The following is a 25,507-nucleotide window of genomic DNA, read 5'->3' as shown; positions in this document are numbered from 1 at the left end:
ATGTGACAAGGGGCAAAGGGTAAGAAGTGTTACATTGTGTGACCTGTGTGCTGTAGTGCTCCCATAACTGATAAGATAAGCAGGGTCATTACTTGTATGAAAATACTCAACAACAGAATTCCCAAGAAAGGCAGTGTAAACCCGCAAAGAGGCGTTTTATTAAAACAGCCATTGCTCATAGAGGATGCAGCAGCCCACACCGCCAGATAGTGCAAATAAATATTGTGTAACAGGGATGTATGTTCTATCTCACAATCCTCCGTGGATCCTGCTATAAACTGTAACGGTGTCCTGCAAAGGATACAGAGATTTCCATGATTCATTATCATCGTAGTTAGCTATGTTCACACACTGAACTTAGCATAAAAACAACTGAGCAAATACCGTGCAGTAAGTAAATAGTAATAGTATATGTAAATAACATAGGGGACTTAGTTGACACTATTTTGATTTAAAGTCTATAAAAGCCATCCCAGGACGACAAGGTGACCCAATCGGGATGGTCCCTAACTCTTGTAGTTCACCTTGCTACATTTCAGCAGACCTCAAAATAGCTGGGGGCAGAGCAAGACCCAGACCTGACTTTTCAACACCTGCAATGAAAAGCTATATTGACAGAATGCACAGCCCAAAATGGGCCATGCCCCTATATGTATCAAAAATTAAAGTAAAACCAAAGAAATGGACCAGTACTAATGTTGGTATAAATCCAATGTTCAAAGGAATGTGTTTGTCTTCCTTCATTTTTTTTTCTTCATTTTGTTTTGTTTTATTACACATTTTAGGATGGACTGAAAGGACTTAGAAACTTTCCAGCTATGTGAAGTATGTGATCTGATGTGAAGCAGCAGAGGTTGGGAGAATGGCAGGTGTGCCGCCCCACTTCTCTGCTACTGTCTGCAAGATGAAAGATCACATCTGAGCTCTGAATCGGCTCCAATCCCAGCGACACAATCCTGGCAGGCCCAGCTATCCGCCGTGATTCAGACAAGATGTGGAATTTAACCAGTTCTTTCCCAATGAGAAATGTCTACAGTAAGCTGCCACATATTAATAAAAGTTCAGGACTTGTAACTTAAAATCTCCCTCCTCTAGAAGGAGTAACAGTAAGACAGTTTTGTAAGTGTTACATATTTTTTGCCATTTTACAGGTTTCAACTTTTTTTTTTTTACTTGGCAGCACATTTCTATTATATAATTAAGATGTAGCAAAATATGCAGGATTCCATCTGTACATACATTATAAAATATATTGGTTACTTAGAAGTGTGTTCTGGTTCATCTACAGAAAGTGACGATATTGTATAGTTGTTGGCTTTGGTCTGGGAGGTGTTGTAAAAAAAGAGTGCCTAACAAAAAGGTCAGAAAGTTGTATAATCCAACCTCCTCTTAATGAGAAACTTTCAACAGTTTACGTATGTGAAACTGCCCACATCATGGAACAGTGACTGCAGAGCTGAGTAAAAGATATATATGTATATATATATATACCGTATGTATATCTATATACATATATATGTATATATATATAGTACAGAGCAAAAGTTTGGACACACCTTCTCATTTAAAGATTTTTCTGTATTTTCATGACTATGAAAATTGTACATTTACACTGAAGGCATCAAAACTATGAATTAACACATGTGGAATTATATACTTAACAAAAAAGTGTGAAACAACTGAAAATATGTCTTATATTCTAGGTTCTTCAAAGTAGCCACCTTTTGCTTTGATGACTGCTTTGCACACTCTTGGCATTCTCTTGATGAGCTTCAAGAGGCAGTCACCAGGAATGGTCTTCCAACAATCTTGAAGGAGTTCCCAGAGATGCTTAGCACTTGTTAGCCCTTTTGCCTTCACTCTGCGGTCCAGCTCACCCCAAACCATCTCGATTGGGTTCAGGTCTGGTGACTGTGGAGGCCAGGTGATCTAGCGTAGCACCCCCATCCCTTGCCTTCTTGGTCAAATAGCCCTTACACAGCCTGGAGGTGTGCTTGGGGTCATTGTCCTGTTGAAAAATAAATGAAGGTCCAACTAAACGCAAACCAGATGGAATAGCATGCCGCTGCAAGATGCTGTGGTAGCCATGTTGGTTTAGTATGCCTTCAATTTTGAGTAAATCCCCAACAGTGTCACCAGCAAAGCACCCCCACACCATCACACCTCCGCCTCCATACTTCACGGTGGGAACCAGGCATGTAGAGTCCATCCGTTCACCTTTTCTGCGTCGCACAAAGACACAGTGGTTGGAACCAAAGATCTCAAATTTGGCCTCATCAGACCAAAGCACAGATTTCCACTGGTCTAATGTCCATTCCTTGTGTTCTCTAGCCCAAACAAGTCTCTTCTTCTTGTTGCCTGTCCTTAGCAGTGGTTTCCTACCAGCTATTTTACCATGAAGGCCTCCTGCACAAAGTCTCCTCTTAACAGATGTTGTAGAGATGTCTGCTGCTAGAACTGTGTGTGGCATTGACCTGGTCTCTAATCTGAGCTGCTATTAACCTGCGATTTCTGAGGCTGGTGACTTGGATAAACTTATCCTCAGAAGCAGAGGTGACCCTTGGTCTTCCTTTCCTGGGGTGGTCCTCATGTGAGCCAGTTTCTTTGTAGTGCTTAATGGTTTTTGCAACTGCACTTGGGGACACTTTCAAAGTTTGCCCAATTTTTCGGACTGACTGACATTCATTTCTTAAAGTAATGATGGCCACTCGTTTTTCTTTACTTAGCTGCTTTTTTCTTGCCATAATACAAATTCTAACAGTCTATTCAGTAGGACTATCAGCTGTGTATCCACCAGACTTCTGCTCAACACAACTGATGGTCCCAACCCTATTTATAAGGCAAGAAATCCCACTTATTAAACCTGACAGGGCACACCTGTGAAGTGAAAACCATTTCCGGTGACTACGTCTTGAAGCTCATCAAGAGAATGCCAAGAGTGTGCAAAGCAGTCATCAAAGCAAAAGGTGGCTACTTTGAAGAACCGAGAATATAAGACATAATTTCAGTTGTTTCACACTTTTTTTGTTAAGTATATAACTCCACATGTGTTAATTCATAGTTTTGATGCCTTCAGTGTGAGTGTTCAATTTTCATAGTCATGAAAATACAGAAAAATCTTTGTGTGTCCAAACTTTTGGTCTGTACTGTATATATATATATATATATATATAAATATATATATATATATGTATGTTAGGAGTCGAGTTTCCTCTGCTGCACAGGGGGAATCTCGATCTGTGTCGGCTGCAGTCTCCCATTCTGCATCGGCCGCAGTGGAGCCTGCTCAGCGGAGACGTCGCTCCCAGTGTGTCGCTGAGACTGGTACTGTGCAAAGGGTTACTACTGCCTCTCCAGGCTCTGCTATTGTACCCTGCACTGTTCTGTGGTGAGCAGGCTTTTCTGGGACTAAGTCCTACTTTGCACACACTGAGCATGCCTTCAGTGTGAATTTACAATTTTAATAATAATGATAGTACAGAAAAATCTTTAAATGAGAAGGTGTGTCCAAACTTTTGCTCTGTATATACAGTGGGGCAAAAAAGTATTTAGTCAGTCAGCAATAGTGCAAGTTCCACCACTTAAAAAGATGAGAGGCGTCTGTAATTTACATCATAGGTAGACCTCAACTATGAGAGACAAACTGAGAAAAAAAAATCCAGAAAATCACATTGTCTGTTTTTTTAACATTTTATTTGCATATTATGGTGGAAAATAAGTATTTGGTCAGAAACAAACAATCAAGATTTCTGGCTCTCACAGACCTGTAACTTCTTCTTTAAGAGTCTCCTCTTTCCTCCACTCATTACCTGTAGTAATGGCACCTGTTTAAACTTGTTATCAGTATAAAAAGACACCTGTGCACACCCTCAAACAGTCTGACTCCAAACTCCACTATGGTGAAGACCAAAGAGCTGTCAAAGGACACCAGAAACGAAATTGTAGCCCTGCACCAGGCTGGGAAGACTGAATCTGCAATAGCCAACCAGCTTGGAGCGAAGAAATCAACAGTGGGAGCAATAATTAGAAAATGGAAGACATACAAGACCACTGATAATCTCCCTCGATCTGGGGCTCCACGCAAAATCCCACCCCGTGGGGTCAGAATGATCACAAGAACGGTGAGCAAAAATCCCAGAACCACGCGGGGGGACCTAGTGAATGAACTGCAGAGAGCTGGGACCAATGTAACAAGGCCTACCATAAGTAACACACTACGCCACCATGGACTCAGATCCTGCAGTGCCAGACATGTCCCACTGCTTAAGCCAGTACATGTTCGGGCCCGTCTGAAGTTTGCTAGAGAGCATTTGGATGATCCAGAGGAGTTTTGGGAGAATGTCCTATGGTCTGATGAAACCAAACTGGAACTGTTTGGTAGAAACACAACTTGTCGTGTTTGGAGGAAAAAGAATACTGAGTTGCATCCATCAAACACCATACCTACTGTAAAGCATGGTGGTGAAAACATCATGCTTTGGGGCTGTTTCTCTGCAAAGGGGCCAGGACAACTGATCCGGGTACATGAAAGAATGAATGGGGCCATGTATCGTGAGATTTTGAGTGCAAACCTCCTTCCATCAGCAAAGGCATTGAAGATGAAACGTGGCTGGGTCTTTCAACATGACAATGATCCAAAGCACACCGCCAGGGCAACGAAGGAGTGGCTTCGTAAGAAGCATTTCAAGGTCCTGGAGTGGCCTAGCCAGTCTCCAGATCTCAACCCTATAGAAAACCTTTGGAGGGAGTTGAAAGTCCGTGTTGCCAAGCGAATAGCCAAAAACATCACTGCTCTAGAGGAGATCTGCATGGAGGAATGGGCCAACATACCAACAACAGTGTGTGGCAACCTTGTGAAGACTTACAGAAAACGTTTGACCTCTGTCATTGCCAACAAAGGATATATTACAAAGTATTGAGATGAAATTTTGTTTCTGACCAAATACTTATTTTCCACCATAATATGCAAATAAAATGTTAAAAAAAACAGACAATGTGATTTTCTGGATTTTTTTTTTCTCAGTTTGTCTCCCATAGTTGAGGTCTACCTATGATGTAAATTACAGACGCCTCTCATCTTTTTAAGTGGTGGAACTTGCACTATTGCTGACTGACTAAATACTTTTTTGCCCCACTGTATATATATATTTCTCTTCTCTGTAGTGGAGATATTGGCTTGTAACTTTTAGGTTATAATGTATATCTAGTCCCACTGAGTGTTACCAGAGATTCTTTTGTTTGGGGTGTGTACTTCTTCCCCTGCATGGCATAGACCAATCATAAGCAGGAGTCATTCAGAGGATAAAAGAACACGCCCCAGAAAGTCAGAAAAACATACTTTATCCTATGAGACATGTAATGATAAACAGCCTTGATCTCAGCATTGTCAGTGTAGAGTAAATCAAAGCAAAGTGTGATTACAATCACCTCCAGTTTTCATTTAATGGCAGTAAGCGTGGGGAAGGAAAAGTAGAGCTTAGTAAATTGTGATTGCAAATGGCTGGGCAGCTGCAGCTCTCTTCTCACTCTTCTCCCTTCTTTGTATTCCCCCCACACTAACTGCCATAAGATGAAAGCTACAAGAGGTGTTTGTAATCACACTCAGCTCTGCTGTACTCCACACAGTAGGGGCAGAGATCAGGGCAGTGTTTTTTTTCATGTCACACATGTTCTTCTGATCTTCTGGGGGCTGTTCTTTTTTCTCCCTGTATGTTGCAACTTGCTTATGATTGGTCAATCTCATGCAGGCAGAGAAGTATATGCCCATAGGAAAGAATCTTTGGTGTCACCTTATTGGGCTTATCATAATTGAAACCTAAACTTTACAAGCTAATACAGAGAGGATAAATTAAAAAATATGTCTCATTTCTAAAAATTGGATCCATCCTCCTGGCACTGGTTTTATCTTTCCCATCCAATCAGTTACACAAGGAATACTGTCCAATTGCTCTTCCTTCCTAGAAGATAAGAGAGATAGCAGAACTCATTGGGCATTAGTCCTTATTGTTCACAGATGAGGCAGATAGGGAAAACCTGAGTTGGGTCTGAGTGGAACTGCCTAACCCCCCAAAAAATAAATTAGGATGTAACAAAGTTAACAACGGAATAAAAAAAAAAGTCTGATTTGTTTTCTTGGTAGAAAGAATACCCATCAACAATCCTAATTCCAAGATTTAGAGTAATTTAGAGACCATTATGGTCCGTCCAAACTATTGTACGTTAATGATGACTTATTATCTATCCCTGGCTTGATTGCCATCCCACTGACCAGGAAGCGTCATTACCAGCCAACGCCAGACGCATGGGGTGCAGTCACAGTGAAGCGAGTGGCCAGGACTTCCAGGATTTAATATATGCAATGCGCAGATGATATATTATAAAAAAAAAAATGTGCATAAATACAAAAGTGAATACTGCTAATCTACAATATGCCATATACAATAGGATAAGTCAGAAGTAGGAAGTAGTAATTTGTTACTAAAGATGCCTCTGTCTATGCGATCCATTAAAACATAAAGTATAAAATGTAGCTTGGGCTGTATGTTAATTACCTGTTAGTAGTCATGTGGGCGGTCCTTTGGAGTTATTCCGTCTTTGCTTGATTGAAGTCTCACAAGTCAGGATATATTAGTACAACTCAACTTTGCGCATGCGCCGTGTAGAGAGGTGGACTGACTGCGCCTTCTTCTGTGCACGATAAATATGGAGGCATATAATGATTTACTTTTATCAATGCTCATAAATAGTGACAGATTGTTTTGCAGTGCCTTACAGACATTATCATCATTTTCCCCATTGGGGCTCATAATCTACATTCCCTATCAGTATGTCTTTGGAATGTGGGAGTAAACCGGAGAACCCAGAGGAAACCCACAAAAACATGGGGAGAACATACAAACTCCTTGCAGATGTTGTCCTTGGTGGGATTTGAACCCAGGACCACTAAGCCACCAAATAAGTCCGTAAAGCTACGTGTCACTTACATAAAAGGATAAGTCAGAACTATATCTAAACTGTCACACAGTACCAGCCTTTCTGACGTGACCAGATATAAATGGCTGACCTCGCGGCTCTCGCCTCTCTCCCTCCATACAGGGATATGTTCCTTTTCTAGCTTCTCAGCAGGAAATTTGTCTGGGGGAGTTTTTGTTTTATTTTTCAGAATCTGGAGAATTTTGTTGCGATTGTATTATCAATGGTTTTTGGAGCAGCTGGCTTATCAAAGCCGGAGAGTCTAGTCCGGTAAACGTTTCTTTTGGCTGCGGTCTGCGTTTTGGGGGCTTGGAGAGGACCAATCCGTCTAATGAACAGCAGCTGGAAACAGTCTGCTGGCCCCTGTGTGCTTGCCGCTGTTGTCTCCACATGGTATGTGAGCTGCAGAGGTTTATGTTCTTTGGATCATGCTCTACTGAAGGATTATTTGTGTCGGGTAGTGCAGTCATCGCTACTGTAGCGCCAAGCCTCCCACGTGTAAAGTATTCACTGTCACTCCTGGATACTTTACGTCCTATCTGCATATTCCTTTAGCTTTAGTTGTTAAAGTCACTTTGTCAATGTGCTTATTCCTCCAAGAAACTGCAAAGTGGCTCATTCACTCCATTGCATCAAATATACAACTAAATAGTTGACGAGTCTTCCGAATTAAGTAGAAACTTTGGCAGAATGACCAAATCATGGCGTACCATACTTGGTGGGAGAATGACTACATTGACACAATATCCATCCACTGGGAACCACTTCATAGATTGAAAAAAACTGCTTTGATTTGTGTTAGGTATCAAGGGGTCTTGTCCAACCTCTTGGTGGGGTCTTAGCTTTGGGATCCCAGTTGATCTTCTCTAAACAGCAACAATCCCTGGCGCCTGATGGGCAGAGAATTGCACCAGTATTTCCTTCAAGTGTATTGGGCTTGGGTTATAATATCCTTGCGTGATATTACTGACTATCTGAAGATCACTGGAGGTCCCTGGAGTTGGATCCTTCCCAACCGATCTGCCATCGTTGACATATCATCACTTTTCCTAATGAAAATAAAATTTACAATTCTCCTCATCTGTATATTGGAAACAATTTTAATTTATTTCTTTATTCTTTGGTTGGTTTTTAACTTGAAACTTATTCTCCAGGTCTTATTTACCTGGATAAATGGGTAGGTAACAAGAAAAACTAACAGTAAGGCCTCCTTCACGTGTTTCCGGTACTTGTGGCTTCCAATTTTTACCGATACATACCACACTTACCTATTATACCCTATGTTGCTATGGACATGTCCATGTTTTTTCACAGACCGAACACACGGAGACATGTCTGCTTTTACCCGGCAGCACAGATGACAATGGCCAATACAAGTCTAAGGTTCCGTGAAAAACACCTACAGCACACAAATGCAATCTGTGTGCTGCACGTAACAGAGCAAACTATAGGAGAGGCTTTGTAACTTCATTCTTTTTTATCCATACCAAAATGGATGGCATACGGTTGACACATTGATCCAAAACACTGATGACACCAGTACTGCTTTTTTTTCCCGGTACCAGTTTTATATGGACATGTGAAGCGTTCCTACCTAGAGAAAATGATACAGAATCTTAAGGTACCTTTACACTAAAACGACTTACCAACTATCACGACCAGCGATACGACCTGACCGTGATCGTTGGTAAGTCGTTGTGTGGTCACTGCGGTGCTGTCACACAGACAGCTCTCTCCAGCGACCAACGATCAGGGGAACGACTTCGGCATCGTTGAAACTGTCTTCAACGATGCCGAAGTCCCCGGGTAACCAGGGTAAATATCGGGTTACTAAGCACAGGGCCACGCTTAGTAACCCGATATTTACCCTGGTTACCATTGTAAAAGTTAAAAAAAAAACACTACATACTCACATTCTGATGTCTGTCACGTCCCCCGGCGTCCACTGTGTCAGCGCCGGCCGTAAAGCAGAGCACAGCGGTGACGTCACACAGCGACCAAAAAATGGTCCTGGTCATTCCCCAACGTCCAACGATCTCCTAGCAGGGGCCTGATCGTTGGTCGCTGTCACACATAACGAGATCGTTAGCGGGATCGTTGCTACGTCACCAAAAGCGTGACGTTGCAACGATATCGTTAACGATATATCGTTAACGATATCGTTATGTGTGACGGTACCTTTACTGTATGTACAATTGTTGACAGTGAATTGTTACTCCAGAAAAAATATTGCATTCTCTTTCAAAATTTTCAGTGTTTTTGCAGCAAAGAAAACCCAGTTTGGGTAATAAATCACAAATCATAAGAATGAATCTCAGGGAATATAACTGGCACCAAATAAATACCTGAAAGTGAACCATTTCTGGTATCGTGAATATCCTGTTTGGCACCATAGTCTCCCAATAGCCCAGATTTTTAATATTGCACATACTGTAGTTAGGTCATTAGATTTAGAATATTCCTGAAGTTTAATATAACAGTATAATAAAGAAAAGCAATACAAGCGATAAATCAGTAACGTCAACAAAGTAAAAACAAAAATAGTAAGTCCTTAATTTTTATCAGTTCTTCCTTCTGAATTGTATTTTGATGTTCTTCTAGAACTTTTGCTTGCTCTTCGAACTTTTCCTCATTTCCTTATCGGTAGTAACAGAATGTAGACAGTGATTTGAGCCTCTCCCAGCCCCTGACACAGGAGGAGCAGCCTTCCTTCTCCATAATCAAAACCTAGCAAGTCTGCCTGCAAATAGCTGTGTCCTGTGCACCACTCAGTTAGTAACAGGACAGCCCCTGTGCACATAGTCACACAGACCTGGCACTGCTGGAAACAGTCTATCTGGAAATAATTTGCCACTTTGCAGTCAAGTCTCGCGCTCTGTTCAACAAGTGTCTTGAGGCTTCACAAAGACGTTTGCATAGGGGACAGAGTGAAAGTTAAACTAGGAGGTCTACTGGAAGATGCAGAAGGGTCTCATAAGAGACAGACATTGGGTATATTCAGATTTAGGCCTCCTAAAATGGAACCTACCTATTCTGAAGACCATTCTTGAGCAAGTGACCATTTTGGAGGTCAGAGGACCATTTCTGAGTAAGTAACCTTACTGTACCTCTGAGGATATCTCTGAGTTAATGACTTCTGGATCTGTGAGGACCATCTGCAAGTGGCTGACCTTTTTTGGCTATCTGAGGACCATCTTTAAGTGAGTGACCTCTCTGGATGTCTAAGGACTATCTCTGAGTGAGTGACCTCTTTAGAACTTTGAAGACCTCTGACTACCATCCTTGATTTAGTGATCTTTCTGGACCTGGCAGTGGGTAAGTCTATTTGTTTATTATTATTTTCTTCTTTGCTTATGTGGTTTATATACGATATTGCTTTACTAAGAAAATAGGGTTTTTTTCTGGTTGGTGCTAGATGGGGCGTCATTAATGCCTGCTTGGGACTATTCTTACCAGGTTGGCCCACTGCAGAAGGACTATGTAATAAATTGTATGCAGTTCTGTTATCATGTCCCTGCTGTCAGTTTATTATGCTTTCTGAACTTTTCATCTTGCTTATATTCATCTACAGATTTTATAATTTTGTTTGTATTCTATAGAATTATCAAGATCAAGACATGCCAGAAAAACTTGACTTCTTGGTCAGTATTTTGGGGTTCCTGTTGGTTCAGGGTTCTCTGGCAAGACTACCAGATGAGCAGGATTATTATCATCAAGAGATTGCATCAAGGGATCACTATTATTCATATCCGGACCCTGAGGAGGTGCAGACCCCCCTGGAGCCAGAGGGTGAAATAGAAGTGCCCCCAGAACCTATAGTGGAAGTGATCTATGAGAGCCAGGACACTCGGGAAGACATCTATCCAGTGCAGAAAAAAGATACCATTAAATCTAAGAAGATGAATGGAAAGGAGGGAAAAACTCAAAAGCCAGGTATTTACCTATGTCATGAAGTGTGATATATATTTCCCCTTGCATAGCAAGTTTGGGGTCCTGACACACACAGATCATAGAGGTTGTTTTTTTGCATTATTTCAAAAGTTACACATTTTGACATGACGTTGATGAAAATGAAATATTAAATAAAAAATAATTATATATATAATTATTTAATATTTAATAATTATTTAATATTTCATAAACTGTGTAAAAACACACACACACACACACACACATATACATATATATATATATATATATATATATATATATATATATATATATATATATATATATATAGATATATAAATATATGTTTTTACACAGTTTATATAGATATTTGCAGCTGGTTATGACATTCTTTCATCTGTAAGTTTTCTTTTTTTTTTTTTTTAGTTATCAAGGGGTTTAACCCATTAATCATTTTCATACTGAAAGTCCTGCAGGTTTATTAATGGCTGGTTTTACCATAAACATATGGCAGACAGGTTTTGAGGATTTCAATGGGGAGTGGTGTTAAGACTAAGAAGCTGCTCATAAGAGGATAGGGTCTTGTGCACTAAACTGCTGGTTACACAGTTACGGTAGGTCACAGGGCAGTAAAGGGTCAGCCCCTTAATAAAAAATAATAAAATCAGCTGCTACTAGTCCCCCTAACCACTTAGGTCCTATTCTGCAACTCCGCCGCCTCTCCGGTAATTGTGTATGTGCCTCAGTGGTGACATCACATCAACAATGCTGCAGTCAATCATAAGGCTTACTTCTGAGCCCTGGGATTGGCAGCAGCGTTGTTAATGTCACCACTGTTGCCTGGGCACAATTATTGGAGCACTGGAGGTGATGCAGCTTTGTACCTGAGGAAGGTGACTACCAGTTGGTTTTATTATTTTTAGCATGGCTGTAATGAAGTAATAAAAATATGTTGAAAGGGGACTCACTCCACATGGTGTAATTTCAAGGAGCCAAAAAGTTCTTGTGTTCTGTGACTGCCATTACAGGTCAGACAAATAGCAACAAAAAACATAGCAACAAAAAGGGGAGAAGCCAGCCCTGTTGCTAGCTAGCAAGTGGGGAAGAGTAGTATTCAGTATAAACATGCACTATACTAGGGCTTAGTGAGGGCAATAGAGGTGTATATAAAAAGCTCTAGCTTTTACTGTTGTGTGTTGTTTATCTCGGATGAGAGACAGCATCCTATCCTACATGAAGGTACCGCCATTTAAAAAGAGGGTGAGGATGATAGGGAGGGAGCCACAGTTGAGCAGAGTCAAAAAGGCTTTTCTTGCAAGTGAATTACAAACTGGGTAAGAGATAACCTCCAGACATGGTAAATAGTATAATATTAGCTGCGATGAGGGCATGGAAATGGCCACCACAGAGAAGTCCGAGGCCTGATGTCTGTGTCTTAAAAGGATTTTTTACACCAGAAAGGACTAAGAGAATGAAAAACTGAAGGTTGTGGAAATTCACAGACACCATTGCAGGGTATTGCTGCTGAGAGAGATGATCGGGTTGTGACAAGCTTTGAGAGTGTACTCAGCTGCATGGAGAGTAACACTGAGACTGAGTGAAGGAGGTGTCAGTAAGGGTTCATAAATGGCAGTGAATGGCTGCAAATCTTAGCTCACCGTTGTTCTTAACACTTGTCTCTGTTCACACCAAGTGGCTACCCCTTATGAGACTATTGAAACTATAAAGCTGGTTGCCTCATGTGAGACTGTGTAACCATCAAGCTTGCTGCTTCCCTGTGAGTAAAGTTGGTGTGTTGTCATCCTTGGGTGGGGAGATACTCTACGACCAAGGGTCACTACATCCAATAATATTCTTAATAGAGAAGTTATCACCTAACCCTTACACACTTATCCGGGGCTCTTTAAAGGACAATTCTACTGTTTTACAGTAATATATAACATGTTTTAGGATAACTGGTTACTCAGTTTCCTATGAATAATTGCAAAGTAGCTCATAGCAGCTAAACCAGAGACCCATCTATTGTCATCACTGTTTCAGGGTTCTTACCCTTCATCAGTGCAGAGCAGGGCAGTGATTGGCTGAATGAGGCCCCTTAGATGCTGCTCAAGCGGAACATTGGTTTTCATTGAGGAGACCAACTCAGCATAGAGACTTCTTTCAAAAGACTAGGCCTATGTTATATGGAGCTTTATATGGTTTATCCTTTATATTCTAATGCAGTGTTCCCCAAGTTCGGTCCTCAAAAGCCACAACAGGTCATGTTTTCAGGATTTCCTTAGTATTGCCCAGGTGAGAATTCCATCATCTAGATAGGCAATAATTCCATCACCTGGGCCATACTAAGGAAATCCTGAAAACATGACCCGTTGGTGGCTCTTGAGGACCAAACTTGGGGAACAATGTTCTAATGGTTACTTTACTGCTTATACATGCTTTGATTATTACTAGTGGATTATTCAAGAATTAACTTTGCATTTGTGGGTTTATGGTATTTTCTATTTGTTGGGTTACAAAACACATATCTGCTCTTTGAACTTTATCATTGTGAGCTCTTTACATGGTGACTATGTCTATTTATTTCACTATTTGCTATTTAAACAGTTGTGAGACGCTATATTCCATTTATTGTAGGGAAGTGCGTGGGTAAGGTCCTTGGCTCATAGCCATATCCTTGTGTAATATAGTGCCAATAAGTAAGTTTTAGGGTTTTTTATGTTGCTTTTATATGTTTTTTTTAAAGTATATATAAAATATATTAAAGTATATATAAAATTATAATCTATCCATCTATCTATCTAAATATAATATATAGAAATATATATATTGTAGAATCTTCTTGCTCTATACACACATTTTCCTTTTTTTGAGGTCTACCAGCAAAACTAGCCTGCAATGGTTTGGAGTTCAGACAACTATGATGAGGAACACAAACCCCAAAACAGCATTGTCTATAGATGGGTGTCTGGTTTGGCTGGCATAAGCTACTTTGCATTCTTTTCCCCCGTGGAGCATTGCCTTATAAATAAGTCCCATATTGAGTTGGGTCTCTCCAATGAGAACCGGTATATCCATCCCCCTGGTATATTTGTAATGACTTGATTGAATCTGTACATTTTCTGCTGTTGATGAGGTTTTAAATATCTCAAAAAATTGCCAACATTATATAATTACTAGTAATCGGTGGCATGTGGCAGGCGCCATCATTTACTCAATCTGTGTAATTCAAGGTGTCCACAATGTAGAAACCCACATTATAACCATCAAGACAGTAGCTGATGGAAGTCGTGGAAATTTCACGTGACCAGAGCTTGCATCCATCTACCGCTAAAAGAAACATCTTTATCCTCAAGTTGGTACATAACACCAAAACCAAATGTACTCATGTTTGATGAAGTTTTATATGGGCACATGGGCTATAAAATATAGGAGCAACTTGATGGTAGCCCGATTCTAACACATCGGGTATTCTAGAATATGTATGTAGTTTATTTATGAAGATTTTAGAATAATACATTGGATACACAGGATTCGGCCGGCCGCGACCAATTAGCGAAGCGTGGTTCAAATCCCACGCCAATTCGCGGCCGGACTGCGCCTGTCGCTGATTGTTCGTGGCTGGCCACATAGTATATAGCACAGCCACGTAGTATATTGCACAGCCACGTAGTATATAGCACAGCCATGCAGTATATAGCACAGCCACGTAATATATAGCACAGCCCACGGAGTATATAGCACAGCCCATGGAGTATATAGCACAGCCCACGGAATATGTAACACAGCCGACGGAGTATATAGCACAGCCACGTAGTATATAACACAGCCCACGGAATATATAGCACAGCCCACGGAGTATATAGCACAGCCCACGGAATATGTAACACAGCCGACGGGGTATATAGCACAGCCCACGGAATATATAGCACAGCCCGCGTAGTATATTGCACAGCCTTCATAGTATATTGCACAGCCCGCGCAGTACCACGCAAGCAGTATATAACACAGGCCACGTAGTGTATAACACAGGCCACGTAGTGTATAACACAGGCCACGTAGTGTATAGCACAGCCCACGCAGTATATAGCACAGCCCACACAGCATATTGCACAGCCCGCGTAGTACATTGCACAGCCCGCGTAGTACATTGCACAGCCCGCGTACTATATTGCACAGCCCGCATACTATATTGCATAGCCCGCGTAGTATATTGCACAGCCCACGTATTATATTGCACAGCCCGCGTACTATATTGCACAGCCCGCATAGTATATTGCACAGCCCACGAAGTACATTGCACAGCCCGCGTAGTATATTGCACAGCGTATATTGCACAGCCCACGTAGTATATTGCACAGCCCACGCAGTATATAGCACAGCCCACGTAGTATATTGCCCAGCCCGCGTAGTACATTGCCCAGCCTGCGTAGTACATTGCCCAGCCCACATAATATATTGCACAGCCCACGCAGTATATAGCAATGTGGGCACCATATCCCTGTTAATAAAAAGAATTAAAATAAAAAATAGTGATATACTCACCCTTCGTTGGCCCCCGGATCGAAGCGATTACCGACACTCCTCATGCGCTCCGGTCTGAAGAGTGCATTGCGGTCTCGCAAGATGATGACGTAGCAGTCTCGTGAGACCGCACATCATCATCTCTCGAGACCACAATGCATGGAGCGGTCACTGGGGTGTCGCGAGGAGAGAGAAAGGCCGGTTCCTGATCCGGGGGGCCGACGGACAGTGAGTATATAACATAGTAACATAGTAACATAGTTAGTAAGGCCGAAAAAAGACATTTGTCCATCCAGTTCAGCCTATATTCCATCATAATAAATACCCAGATCTACGTCCTTCTACAGAACCTAATAATTGTATGATACAATATTGTCCTGCTCCAGGAAGACATCCAGGCCTCTCTTGAACCCCTCGACTGAGTTCGCCATCACCACCTCCTCAGGCAAGCAATTCCAGATTCTCACTGCCCTAACAGTAAAGAATCCTCTTCTATGTTGGTGGAAAAACCTTCTCTCCTCCAGACGCAAAGAATGCCCCCTTGTGCCCGTCACCTTCCTTGGTATAAACAGATCCTCAGCGAGATATTTGTATTGTCCCCTTATATACTTATACATGGTTATTAGATCACCCCTCAGTCGTCTTTTTTCTAGACCAAATAATCCTAATTTCGCTAATCTATCTGGGTATTGTAGATCTCCCATCCCCTTTATTAATTTTGTTGCCCTCCTTTGTACTCTCTCTAATTCCATTATATCCTTCCTGAGCACCGGAGCCCAAAACTGGACACAGTACTCCATGTGCGGTCTAACTAGGGATTTGTACAGAGGCAGTATAATGCTCTCATCATGTGTATCCAGACCTCTTTTAATGCACCCCATGATCCTGTTTGCCTTGGCAGCTGCTGCCTGGCACTGGCTGCTCCAGGTAAGTTTATCATTAACTAGGATCCCCAAGTCCTTCTCCCTGTCAGATTTACCCAGTGGTTTCCCGTTCAGTGTGTAATGGTGATATTGATTCCTTCTTCCCATGTGTATAACCTTACATTTATCATTGTTAAACCTCATCTGCCAACCATTTTTTATTTTTTTTAATTATTTTTAGCATTAGATATTTTTACTATTGATACTGCACAGACAGCATGAATAGTAAAAAGTTGGTCACACAGGGTTAATAGCAGCGTTAACTGAGTGCGTTACACTGCGGTCAACGCTGCCATTAACCCTGCGTGAGCGCTGACTGGAGGGGAGTATGGAGCGGTCACTGACTGCGGAGAGGAAGGAGCGGCAATGTTGCCGCTGGACTGTGCCAGTCGCTGATTGGTCGTGGCTGTATTGCCACGACCAATCAGCGACTTGGATTTCCATGACAGACAGAGGCCGCGACCAATGAATATCCGTGACAGAAAGAAAGACAGAAGTGACCCTTAGACAATTATATAGTAGATGTCCCTGCCCGGTCACATATTCGTGCTGTGGTGCATTGAATATCCATTCATTTAACAAGAAGGGAAACTTTGTCCAGTTTGGCGCTCCAAATCTGTGAAGTATTAATGCTGCGCTGTCTGAACCTGCCATGGAGGCATCTGCTGCACACTTCAGAGAGACTGTCTTAATGAGTTGCCAAGTGAGTCTACAGGTCCAGATGGTGAACACTTTAGAGGATGTCTACTAACGAGTGCGGGAAGTTTCTGCACGCTCTGGTGGCCAGGGACCTGTTCCAGTTCTTACATCTATTAGATGTGACTTGTAAATTGATGATTGCACCAGAAATATTTTTTTTATGGTGTAAAAGAGATAATTAAAGCAATAATAATTAAATTATAATAAAAAATAAGAAAAAAATATGGTAACTAAAATATAAATGACATCTTCTTTTGCATAATTACATTTTATTCTTGCATTATTAAAGGGAGCCTACCAGATTGAACATGATTTCCAACCTGTAGTCTGCGTGTTATAGAACAGGAGGAGCTAAGAAGATTGATATATAGTTTTGCAAAAGCATGTTTTGTATTTCGTTTAACTTCCGGTAAACTCTGGAGTAAGGAGTCCGGTGGGTGGAGCTAATCTGCAATCTGTTCTCCAGCTTGGGCTTGAAATATTTTAAATAAGGTCGTTAAATAACATACTTTAAATATTGTGGTATAATTGCTTGGCAGACTGGATATCTATTGTTAAATAGAGCTCTTATACCTGATGAAACTGTTGTATTTATTTTGAAAATCCAAGTCCGAATGGCTGAATTAGCCTTATGTTAAAATTAATATTTTGAGGTCAGTGATGTAATGAATTAGTGTCGCGCTGTGACTGTACATGATTAGGGAAAGGGGCCCTGCACCGTCCCTAGAGCTGGAGCCCTAACTGTCCTTGCTCCCGAAACTACCTCTAATGGTGAGGAGGTTTGGGCCACCAACCTTATTGTTCTCCTGTTATACGCTAAGCTGCTTGGGACAGAAATTCTAGTGTATAAACATGTAATGCAAACAGTGATAGCAGAAAGCAAGAAACATACAAAAACACTCACCAAAGGTAGAGGGTATGCAGGGAAAGGTAGGATTGTACAAACCAAATGGGAATGGGACAATGAGGAAAGCATACACCCAAAAACAGCATGCAACAATCTCCAGTAGCAACAACGACCTCCAACTTCAGCACTGCAACTCAGGAAGTAAACTTTAACTGGCAAGGAAGAGAAGGTGTGACCGGATTTTATAGTGAGAGGAAATGAGCAGGTCAGGAGCAGCTGTGAGGTTGGAGCTGTATGTCTCTAACCAGCATAGAAAGGGTCATTAATCCCTTCCGCACTAAACGAAACTAAATCCATTTAATATGAGGAACAAAACACAGGCTAAATGTAAGACCTGTGAATCACAATACATAATGATCACCTAACCTCAGATTTCCCAGGAGGACGTGACACACTCTTGATAATTAGCTCATGAGTCCTTGTCTATGCAGTCTCCAACCCACCCACTCAGCCTGACTGACAATTGCAGCTTGTACTGAGCAGTAGGAGATCTCAGCAGGAAGGAGGGATGCTGAGGAGCTGTCAATCCTTTCATAAAGGATTATGCACACATTCTGACAAGAATTTTTACTGTAAATGCAACATCTTTATTAGGTCTAAGAGATCTGTGTAAAAATATATGTAGTTTGTGTTGTGTTATCTGCTGATCTGGTGTAATACATTACAGATTACCATATTGGCTTTTTAGGATTGCTACATTCGGTAGGTGACACTAGAGTTCAAGTCCTCTTCCTCCATGAAGAGGCAATTTGCAGATTCATCTGGATCCTGCATCAAGGTGGATTCACTTAAGTCATCTCACAAATGTCTGTTCTGTATTCTTCCAGCTTCAAAAGAGTCATAGGTTATGGACACTGACATGGTAGCTTTCCTGGTAATGCCAAATGGCTGAAGGGGGCAATAAAAGTAGAGTTAGCTGCAATACGTGCAGATTAGATTAACATATGTGTCTCTGGCACCTGACTGTACTCCTTCCAGCATGATCTAAAATGTGGATTTCAGCATATAAATCTGGGTTTATGTGACATTTGCAGTTGATCTCTGAAAACCTTTGGTTTTCTTATATTCAGTGGCATTTCTGGGGCAAATATTGAGTTTACTGCTCTAGCCTTGTATCTGAACACCATGATAGAGTAATTGCTGGTGCCCCGTCAACACCTGGTACCTAGGCTACAGGTCTCGCCATTCCTCTACAGAACAGGCTATAGGTCCTGCCATCCCCTCTACAGGCCATGCTACAGGTCCTGCCATCCCTCTATAGACCAGGCTACAGGTCCCACCATCCCTCTACAGACCAGACTACAAGTCCCGCTATTTCTCTAAAGACCAGGCTACAGGTCCTGCCATCCCCTCTACAGACCATGCTACAGGTCCCGCCATATCTCTACAGACCAGGCTACAGGTCCGGCCATCCCCTCTACAGACCAGGCTACAGGTCCCGCCATTTCTCTACAGACCAGGCTACAGGTCCTGCCATCCCCTCTAAAGACCATGCTACAGGTCCCGCCATATCTCTATAGACCAGGCTACAGGTCCGGCCATCCCCTCTACAGACCAGGCTACAGGTCCCGCCATCCTTCTACAGACCAGGCTACAGGTCCCGCCATCCCTCTACAGACCAGGCTATAGTTCCCCCTATCCCCTCTACAGACCAAGCTACAGGCCCCGCCATCCCTCTATAAACCAGGCTACAGGTCCCGCCATCCCCTCTACAGACCAGGCTACAGGTCCCGCCATCCCTAGCTACAGACCAGGCTACAGGTCCCACCATCCCTAGCTACAGACCAGGCTACAGGTCTCGCCATCCCTCTATAGACCAGGCTACAGGTCCCGCCATCCCCTCTACAGACCAGGCTACAGGTCCCGCCATCCCTAGCTACAGACCAGGCTACAGGTCTCGCCATCCCTCTATAGACCAGGCTACAGTTCCCGCCATCCCTCTACAGATGAGGCTACAGGTCTCGCCATCCCTCTACAGACCAGGCTACAGGTCTCGCCATCCCTCTACAGACCAGGCTACAGGTCCCGCCATCCCTCTACAGATGAGGTTACAGGTCCCGCCATCCCTCTACAGACCAGGCTACTGGTCCAGCCATCCCTCTACAGACCAGGCTACAGGTCCCGCCATCCCTCTGCAGACCAGGCTACAGGTCTCGCCATCCCTCTATAGACCAGGATACAGGTCCCGCCATTCCTCTAGAGACCAGGCTTCAGGTCCTGCCATCCCTCTACAGACCAGGCTACAGGTCTCGCCATCCCTCTATAGACCAGGCTACAGGTCCGGCCATCCCTCTACAGACCAGGCTACAGGTCCCGCCATCCTTCTACAGACCAGGCTACAGGTCCCGCCATCCCTCTACAGACCAGGCTACAGTTCCCGCCATCCCCTCTACAGACCAAGCTACAGGTCCCGCCATCCCTCTATAGACCAGGCTACAGGTCCCGCCATCCCCTCTACAGACCAGGCTACAGGTCCCACCATCCCTAGCTACAGACCAGGCTACAGGTCTCACCATCCCTCTATAGACCAGGCTACAGGTCCCGCCATACCTCTACAGATGAGGCTTCAGGTCTCGCCATCCCTCTACAGACCAGGCTACAGGTCTCGCCATCCCTCTACAGACCAGGCTACAGGTCCCGCCATCCCTCTACAGATGAGGCTACAGTTCCCGCCATCCCTCTACAGACCAGGCTACTGGTCCTGCCATCCCCTCTACAGACCAGGCTACAGGTCCCGCCATCCCTCTACAGACCAGGCTACAGGTCCCGCCATCCTTCTACAGACCAGGCTACAGGTCCCGCCATCCCTCTACAGACCAGGCTACAGGTCCCGCCATCCCTCTACAGACCAGGCTACAGGTCCCGCCATCCCTCTACAGACCAGGCTACAGGTCCCACCATTCCTCTACAGACCAGGCTACAGGTCCCGCCATCCCTCTACAGACCAGGCTACAGGTCCTGTCATCCCTCTACAGACCAGGCTACAGGTCCCGCCATCCCTCTACAGACCAGGCTACAGGTCTCACCATCCCTCTACAGACCAGGCTCCAAGTCCCGCCATCCCTCTACAGACAAGGCTACAGGTCCCGCCATCCCTCTACAGACCAGGATACAGGTCCCGCCATCCCTCTACAGACCAGGCTACAGGTCCTGCCATCCCTCTACAGACCAGGCTACAGGTCCTGCCATCCCTCTACAGACCAGGCTACATGTCCCGCCATCCCTCTACAGACCAGGCTACAGGTTCCACCATCCCTCTACAGACCAGGCTACAGGTCCTGCCATCCCTCTACAGACCAGGCTACACGTCCTGCCATCCCTCTACAGACCAGGCTACAGGCCCCGCCATCCCTCTACAGACCAGGCTACAGGTCCTGTCATCCCTCTACAGACAAGGCTACAGGTCCCGCCATCCCTCTACAGACAAGGCTACAGGTCCCGCCTTCCCTCTACAGACCAGGATACAGGTCCCGCCATCCCTCTACAGACCAGGCTACAGGTCCTGCCATCCCTCTACAGACCAGGCTACAGGTCCCGCCATCCCTCTACAGACCAGGCTACACGTCCCGCCATCCCTCTACAGACCAGGCTACAGGTCCCACCATCCCTCTACAGACCAGGCTACAGGTCCCGCCATCCTTCTATAGACCAGGCTACAGGTCCCGCCATCCCTCTACAGACCAGAGTACAAGTCCCGCCATCCCTCTACAGATACAGTATGACCCACTCTTTACATAAAGACAGGTTTAAATAAAGAACAACTACGCCTTTCCTTATGATTCATCATATCCTAGATATGAGGTACAAAATGATCTGCTTTGAGAAAATCTTTCATTTTGTGATACTCTGTGGGGTAATGTTTATGCTATATGTGTTTATATGTAGCCATCCATGGCCTATCACCCATACAGAATGTTGCTTGTTTGCTGGAGTAATCTATTGGGAGTGTAAAGGGTAAAGTTTCTCCTTATAGAGCGCACCTAGTTGGTGTAGGAAGACTTAAAAGCCATACAATGCTCTACTGGGAAATTAAATATGCAAATACCCTACTAAGAGATTAAGAGGACAATTTGTATAATGAAAAATTGCAGTCCTTTAAGAAAATTTTTCAGTAAGAACATGCCTAAGAAGCCTGAGGTACAGTGGGAGGCATATGCTCTAACAATATCTATTATCTCTTTATCCTGTGCTCCAATGCACTGAAATTCATGTTGATGCACATGCAAATTAGTATATCCGTCTACTCTCAGTCCTTAGCTCCATTTGCTTGTGCTGTCCCCCCCTTTTTGATTGACAGTGGAAAGCAGAGGTGATGTGGTGCAGCAGACCCAATGTCTCCACTGTCAGTCAAGAAGCAGGGGTGGCATCGGCAGAGAGAATGGAAGAGGAGTTGAGGACTGCAAGTGCATTGATATGCCCAACAGTATACTTGTGAGCCTAATTTGCATATGAATAAACATTAATTTCAGTGCAATGGAGCCACGAATAATGACAGAATAGCTCTCTTTGGAGATTTATTTTTTTATTATGCATTGCTTATATAGCGCTAACATATTCCGCAGTGCTTTACAGTTTGCACATATTATCATCGCTGTTCCCAATGGGGCTCACAATCTAAATTCCCTATCAGTATGTCTTTGGAGTGTGGGAGGAAACCAGAAAACACGGAGGAAACCCATACAAACACGAGGAGAACACGAGAGATGTGTCTCCTTGCCTGGTAGGAGAGCGCTAGTGCCCCTACAGGTGTCCCCTTCCCCTGTTTCTTAAAGAGACCGCGCACGCTCACTTCTGAAAATGTCTCCAGCCAATGGCTGGGAGACATTAGGTATTTAAGGCACCTTCCCCAAATGGGAGGTGCCTTCACAATGTTAGTATCAGTGATTTTCCTGTTACCCAGTTGTAAGGTCCCTGTACCTATGCGCTCTGAATCTGATCTTTTCAGTCCCGTTTATCTGACCCTGTCTGCCTTGTCTGCACCTGATCCTGTCCGCCGTGCTGGATCTATACCCTAACCCATCCTATCTGTGCCTAGTCATGTTCCTGATGTGTCTGAACCAGCATCTGTGAACCTGCACCTGTGATCAGTACCTGTGGCCATCCTGTGTTCCTGTACCTGTCGTGCCTGTGCCTGCTTCCGCATACATCTACCAGCCTATCCCTCTTGCTAACCAGTTTCTGGCCGGTCCGGCTTCCCTCCTCCTTTTGGGGGGCAGCCGCCACGGGTCCAGGGTCTGTTCTGGAGTATCACCTGGTGTCCCCGTGGGCTGAAGTCTAACCCCATCATCAGGGGCTCCAGTGAAGAACCAGGTGTTTGCTTAGTTATGCCCCTCCAGGCTCACCCCGGACCGTGGCACAGCGGTTCCACAACCGCGAGCATAACACTGCCCTATCCTGATATCACTCAGGTTTCTTAGGCATATTCTTACTGACAGGCACCGTTCAACTAGATCCGAGAAAATCTACGGATGGGCACATCTGCAGCATTCTTTGTGCATTATCTATTAGTTTGATGTCTACATAAACAACATCACATGCTGACTAATCTGGACAAAATGAACCTTATCATAATAGGTTAGGAATGTAAAATTCTTTTGAAGCTTCTTGTTCCGGGACATTAAAAGTTGCATCATTCTCCAAGCCACAATCCTGGCAGAAGACTGAGCTGCAGCCATCCACATCACACTTATTTCCCCCAATAAGCTTCACTCTTCCATAAAACACCTGAATCTATTTAATGAGATACAGATGAGCAAGTCTCACATTTCTTACCTAATCCCATCAAGATAAGTGGAGCATTGACCGAGGAACAGTAAATCACAGCACAGCAATATCAGGACTCGGTATTGTTAGTTCCTGGTGTGAGAGGAGTATGGTCCACAAGTAGAGCGGAGCGGGATGGATCACTAATATTGATGGAGACGAGGTTGGCGCAATGTAAAGTTTATTAATAGTTTGAACAATGTCTGCTCCTTATATTATAAACTATTGAATGGACTCTGGTCTAATATTAACCAGTGAACCACTCTTTACTATGAAAACCTTTGGGAACCGCTTTTCCAACTAGTCTCTTGTGCGACTCAGTCCTCGGCGGCTTTTAAAGAATGTTTTTCTCAAAAATATCGATGCATTTCAGAGTCGAACATGCATGGCTGAAGTCATTCCGCCAGTGTCTGATACTGTACATGATGTCCATAGATCTTGTAACATGACTCAGCTATCAGGTTCCCAAGTAATTATTTTGTATTCTGTACGAAAGTCATTTGCATTGACGTCACTCATAATTTGGAACTGCATTGTTCACATTGATGTGTTTGTTCTATGATGGAGCAGGAAATTTGGCTCTACTAATTGGTAGGAAAATAATTTCATTACAATATCCAATCTTCTTTTACATTAGGAATACTCGTTAAAGGACTGTTTTCAGGTTCTTAAATGGCTTTATTTTGTTAGCGAGCATGAAAATAAGCAAGTTTGTAATTGACTTGCTTTTTTATCTGTTGTCATTTTCCTGCAATGACAGCTTATCTGTTCTAGTGTATGAAGCAGTTACATTCCAGGAGAGGAGTTAACTCTTAACATCCCAGTCAGCTCTCTGTAGCCAATTGATTTCTGAATATCAATTATCTGCTGACTTCCCTTCCTCTTCCTCCTCTTCCTCTTAGATTCTGAAGAGATGAGTTATAAATTTTGCAAAATCACCAGCCTGCAGCTTTCAGAGCAGGTCTCCTAAATTTACCTCTCTGCTGTCTGGAACTGTCAGATTTTTCAAATACCCTGTTATCTCTATGTAAAGCAGTGCACATTCCAGAACAAACTACTGTAAGCTGAATGTATTACAGCAGATCCTGTGCTGAGCTTTATAGTGCTTCTAATAATACAGCTCTGCTACTCACCAGAACAATCACAGAAGCAGGAGGAAAGCCCACCCTTCCAGTAACCAGGAAGTAAGGAAACTGCTTTGTTCTGAGCTGCTCAAGAGACCACTTGAAAATACCCATTTAATAGATATGAGCAAACTTCCCAAAATTTGTTTGGGGTCTGATAAGTCAGGAAAGTTTGATTTGGACTGAATCAATTCTGCATAAATCAAAAAGCTGCAGAACTTCCAGTTGTCCTGAAAAGACGTGTCTGACACTCTGAGGTCTCCTAGGATCCAACTATTTTCAAGCTCATTAGTAGACAGAGAGCCTAAGTAATGTCATCATTACATCACCATGTGTGGCTACAGGGAAACGGATGGTTACCGGTGATAACAAACAGCCTGTTTAACTTCACATTGCACTGAAAAACTTGTTATGCTTTTTAAAGTAACATAGTAACATAGTAACATAGTAACATAGTTAGTAAGGCCGAAAAAAGACATTTGTCCATCCAGTTCAGCCTATATTCCATCATAATAAATCCCCAGATCTACGTCCTTCTACAGAACCTAATAATTGTATGATACAATATTGTTCTGCTCCAGGAAGACATCCAGGCCTCTCTTGAACCCCTCGACTGAGTTCGCCATCACCACCTCCTCAGGCAAGCAATTCCAGATTCTCACTGCCCAACAGTAAAGAATTCTCTTCTA

At 43.3% G+C, this 25,507-nt stretch overlaps 1 protein-coding gene across 1 annotated transcript in view; it reads left to right on the top strand.

Moving 5' to 3' along the window:
• Positions 1-9,720: 9,720 nt before the first annotated feature.
• The window catches only part of CPXM2 (carboxypeptidase X, M14 family member 2), a 110,411-nt gene continuing 94,624 nt past the window's right edge, over positions 9,721-25,507 (top strand). The window contains exons 1-2 of the mRNA XM_069753873.1: positions 9,721-10,287; positions 10,572-10,905. Of these exons, the coding sequence (XP_069609974.1) occupies positions 10,590-10,905 (316 nt within the window). The 5' untranslated portion in view covers positions 9,721-10,287; positions 10,572-10,589. The remainder of the gene's footprint in view (positions 10,288-10,571; positions 10,906-25,507) is intronic.

This window comes from Ranitomeya imitator, chromosome 2, assembly GCF_032444005.1.
Source record: "Ranitomeya imitator isolate aRanImi1 chromosome 2, aRanImi1.pri, whole genome shotgun sequence".
Taxonomy (NCBI): domain Eukaryota; kingdom Metazoa; phylum Chordata; class Amphibia; order Anura; family Dendrobatidae; genus Ranitomeya; species Ranitomeya imitator.
This window is presented reverse-complemented; position numbering and strand designations above follow the sequence as displayed.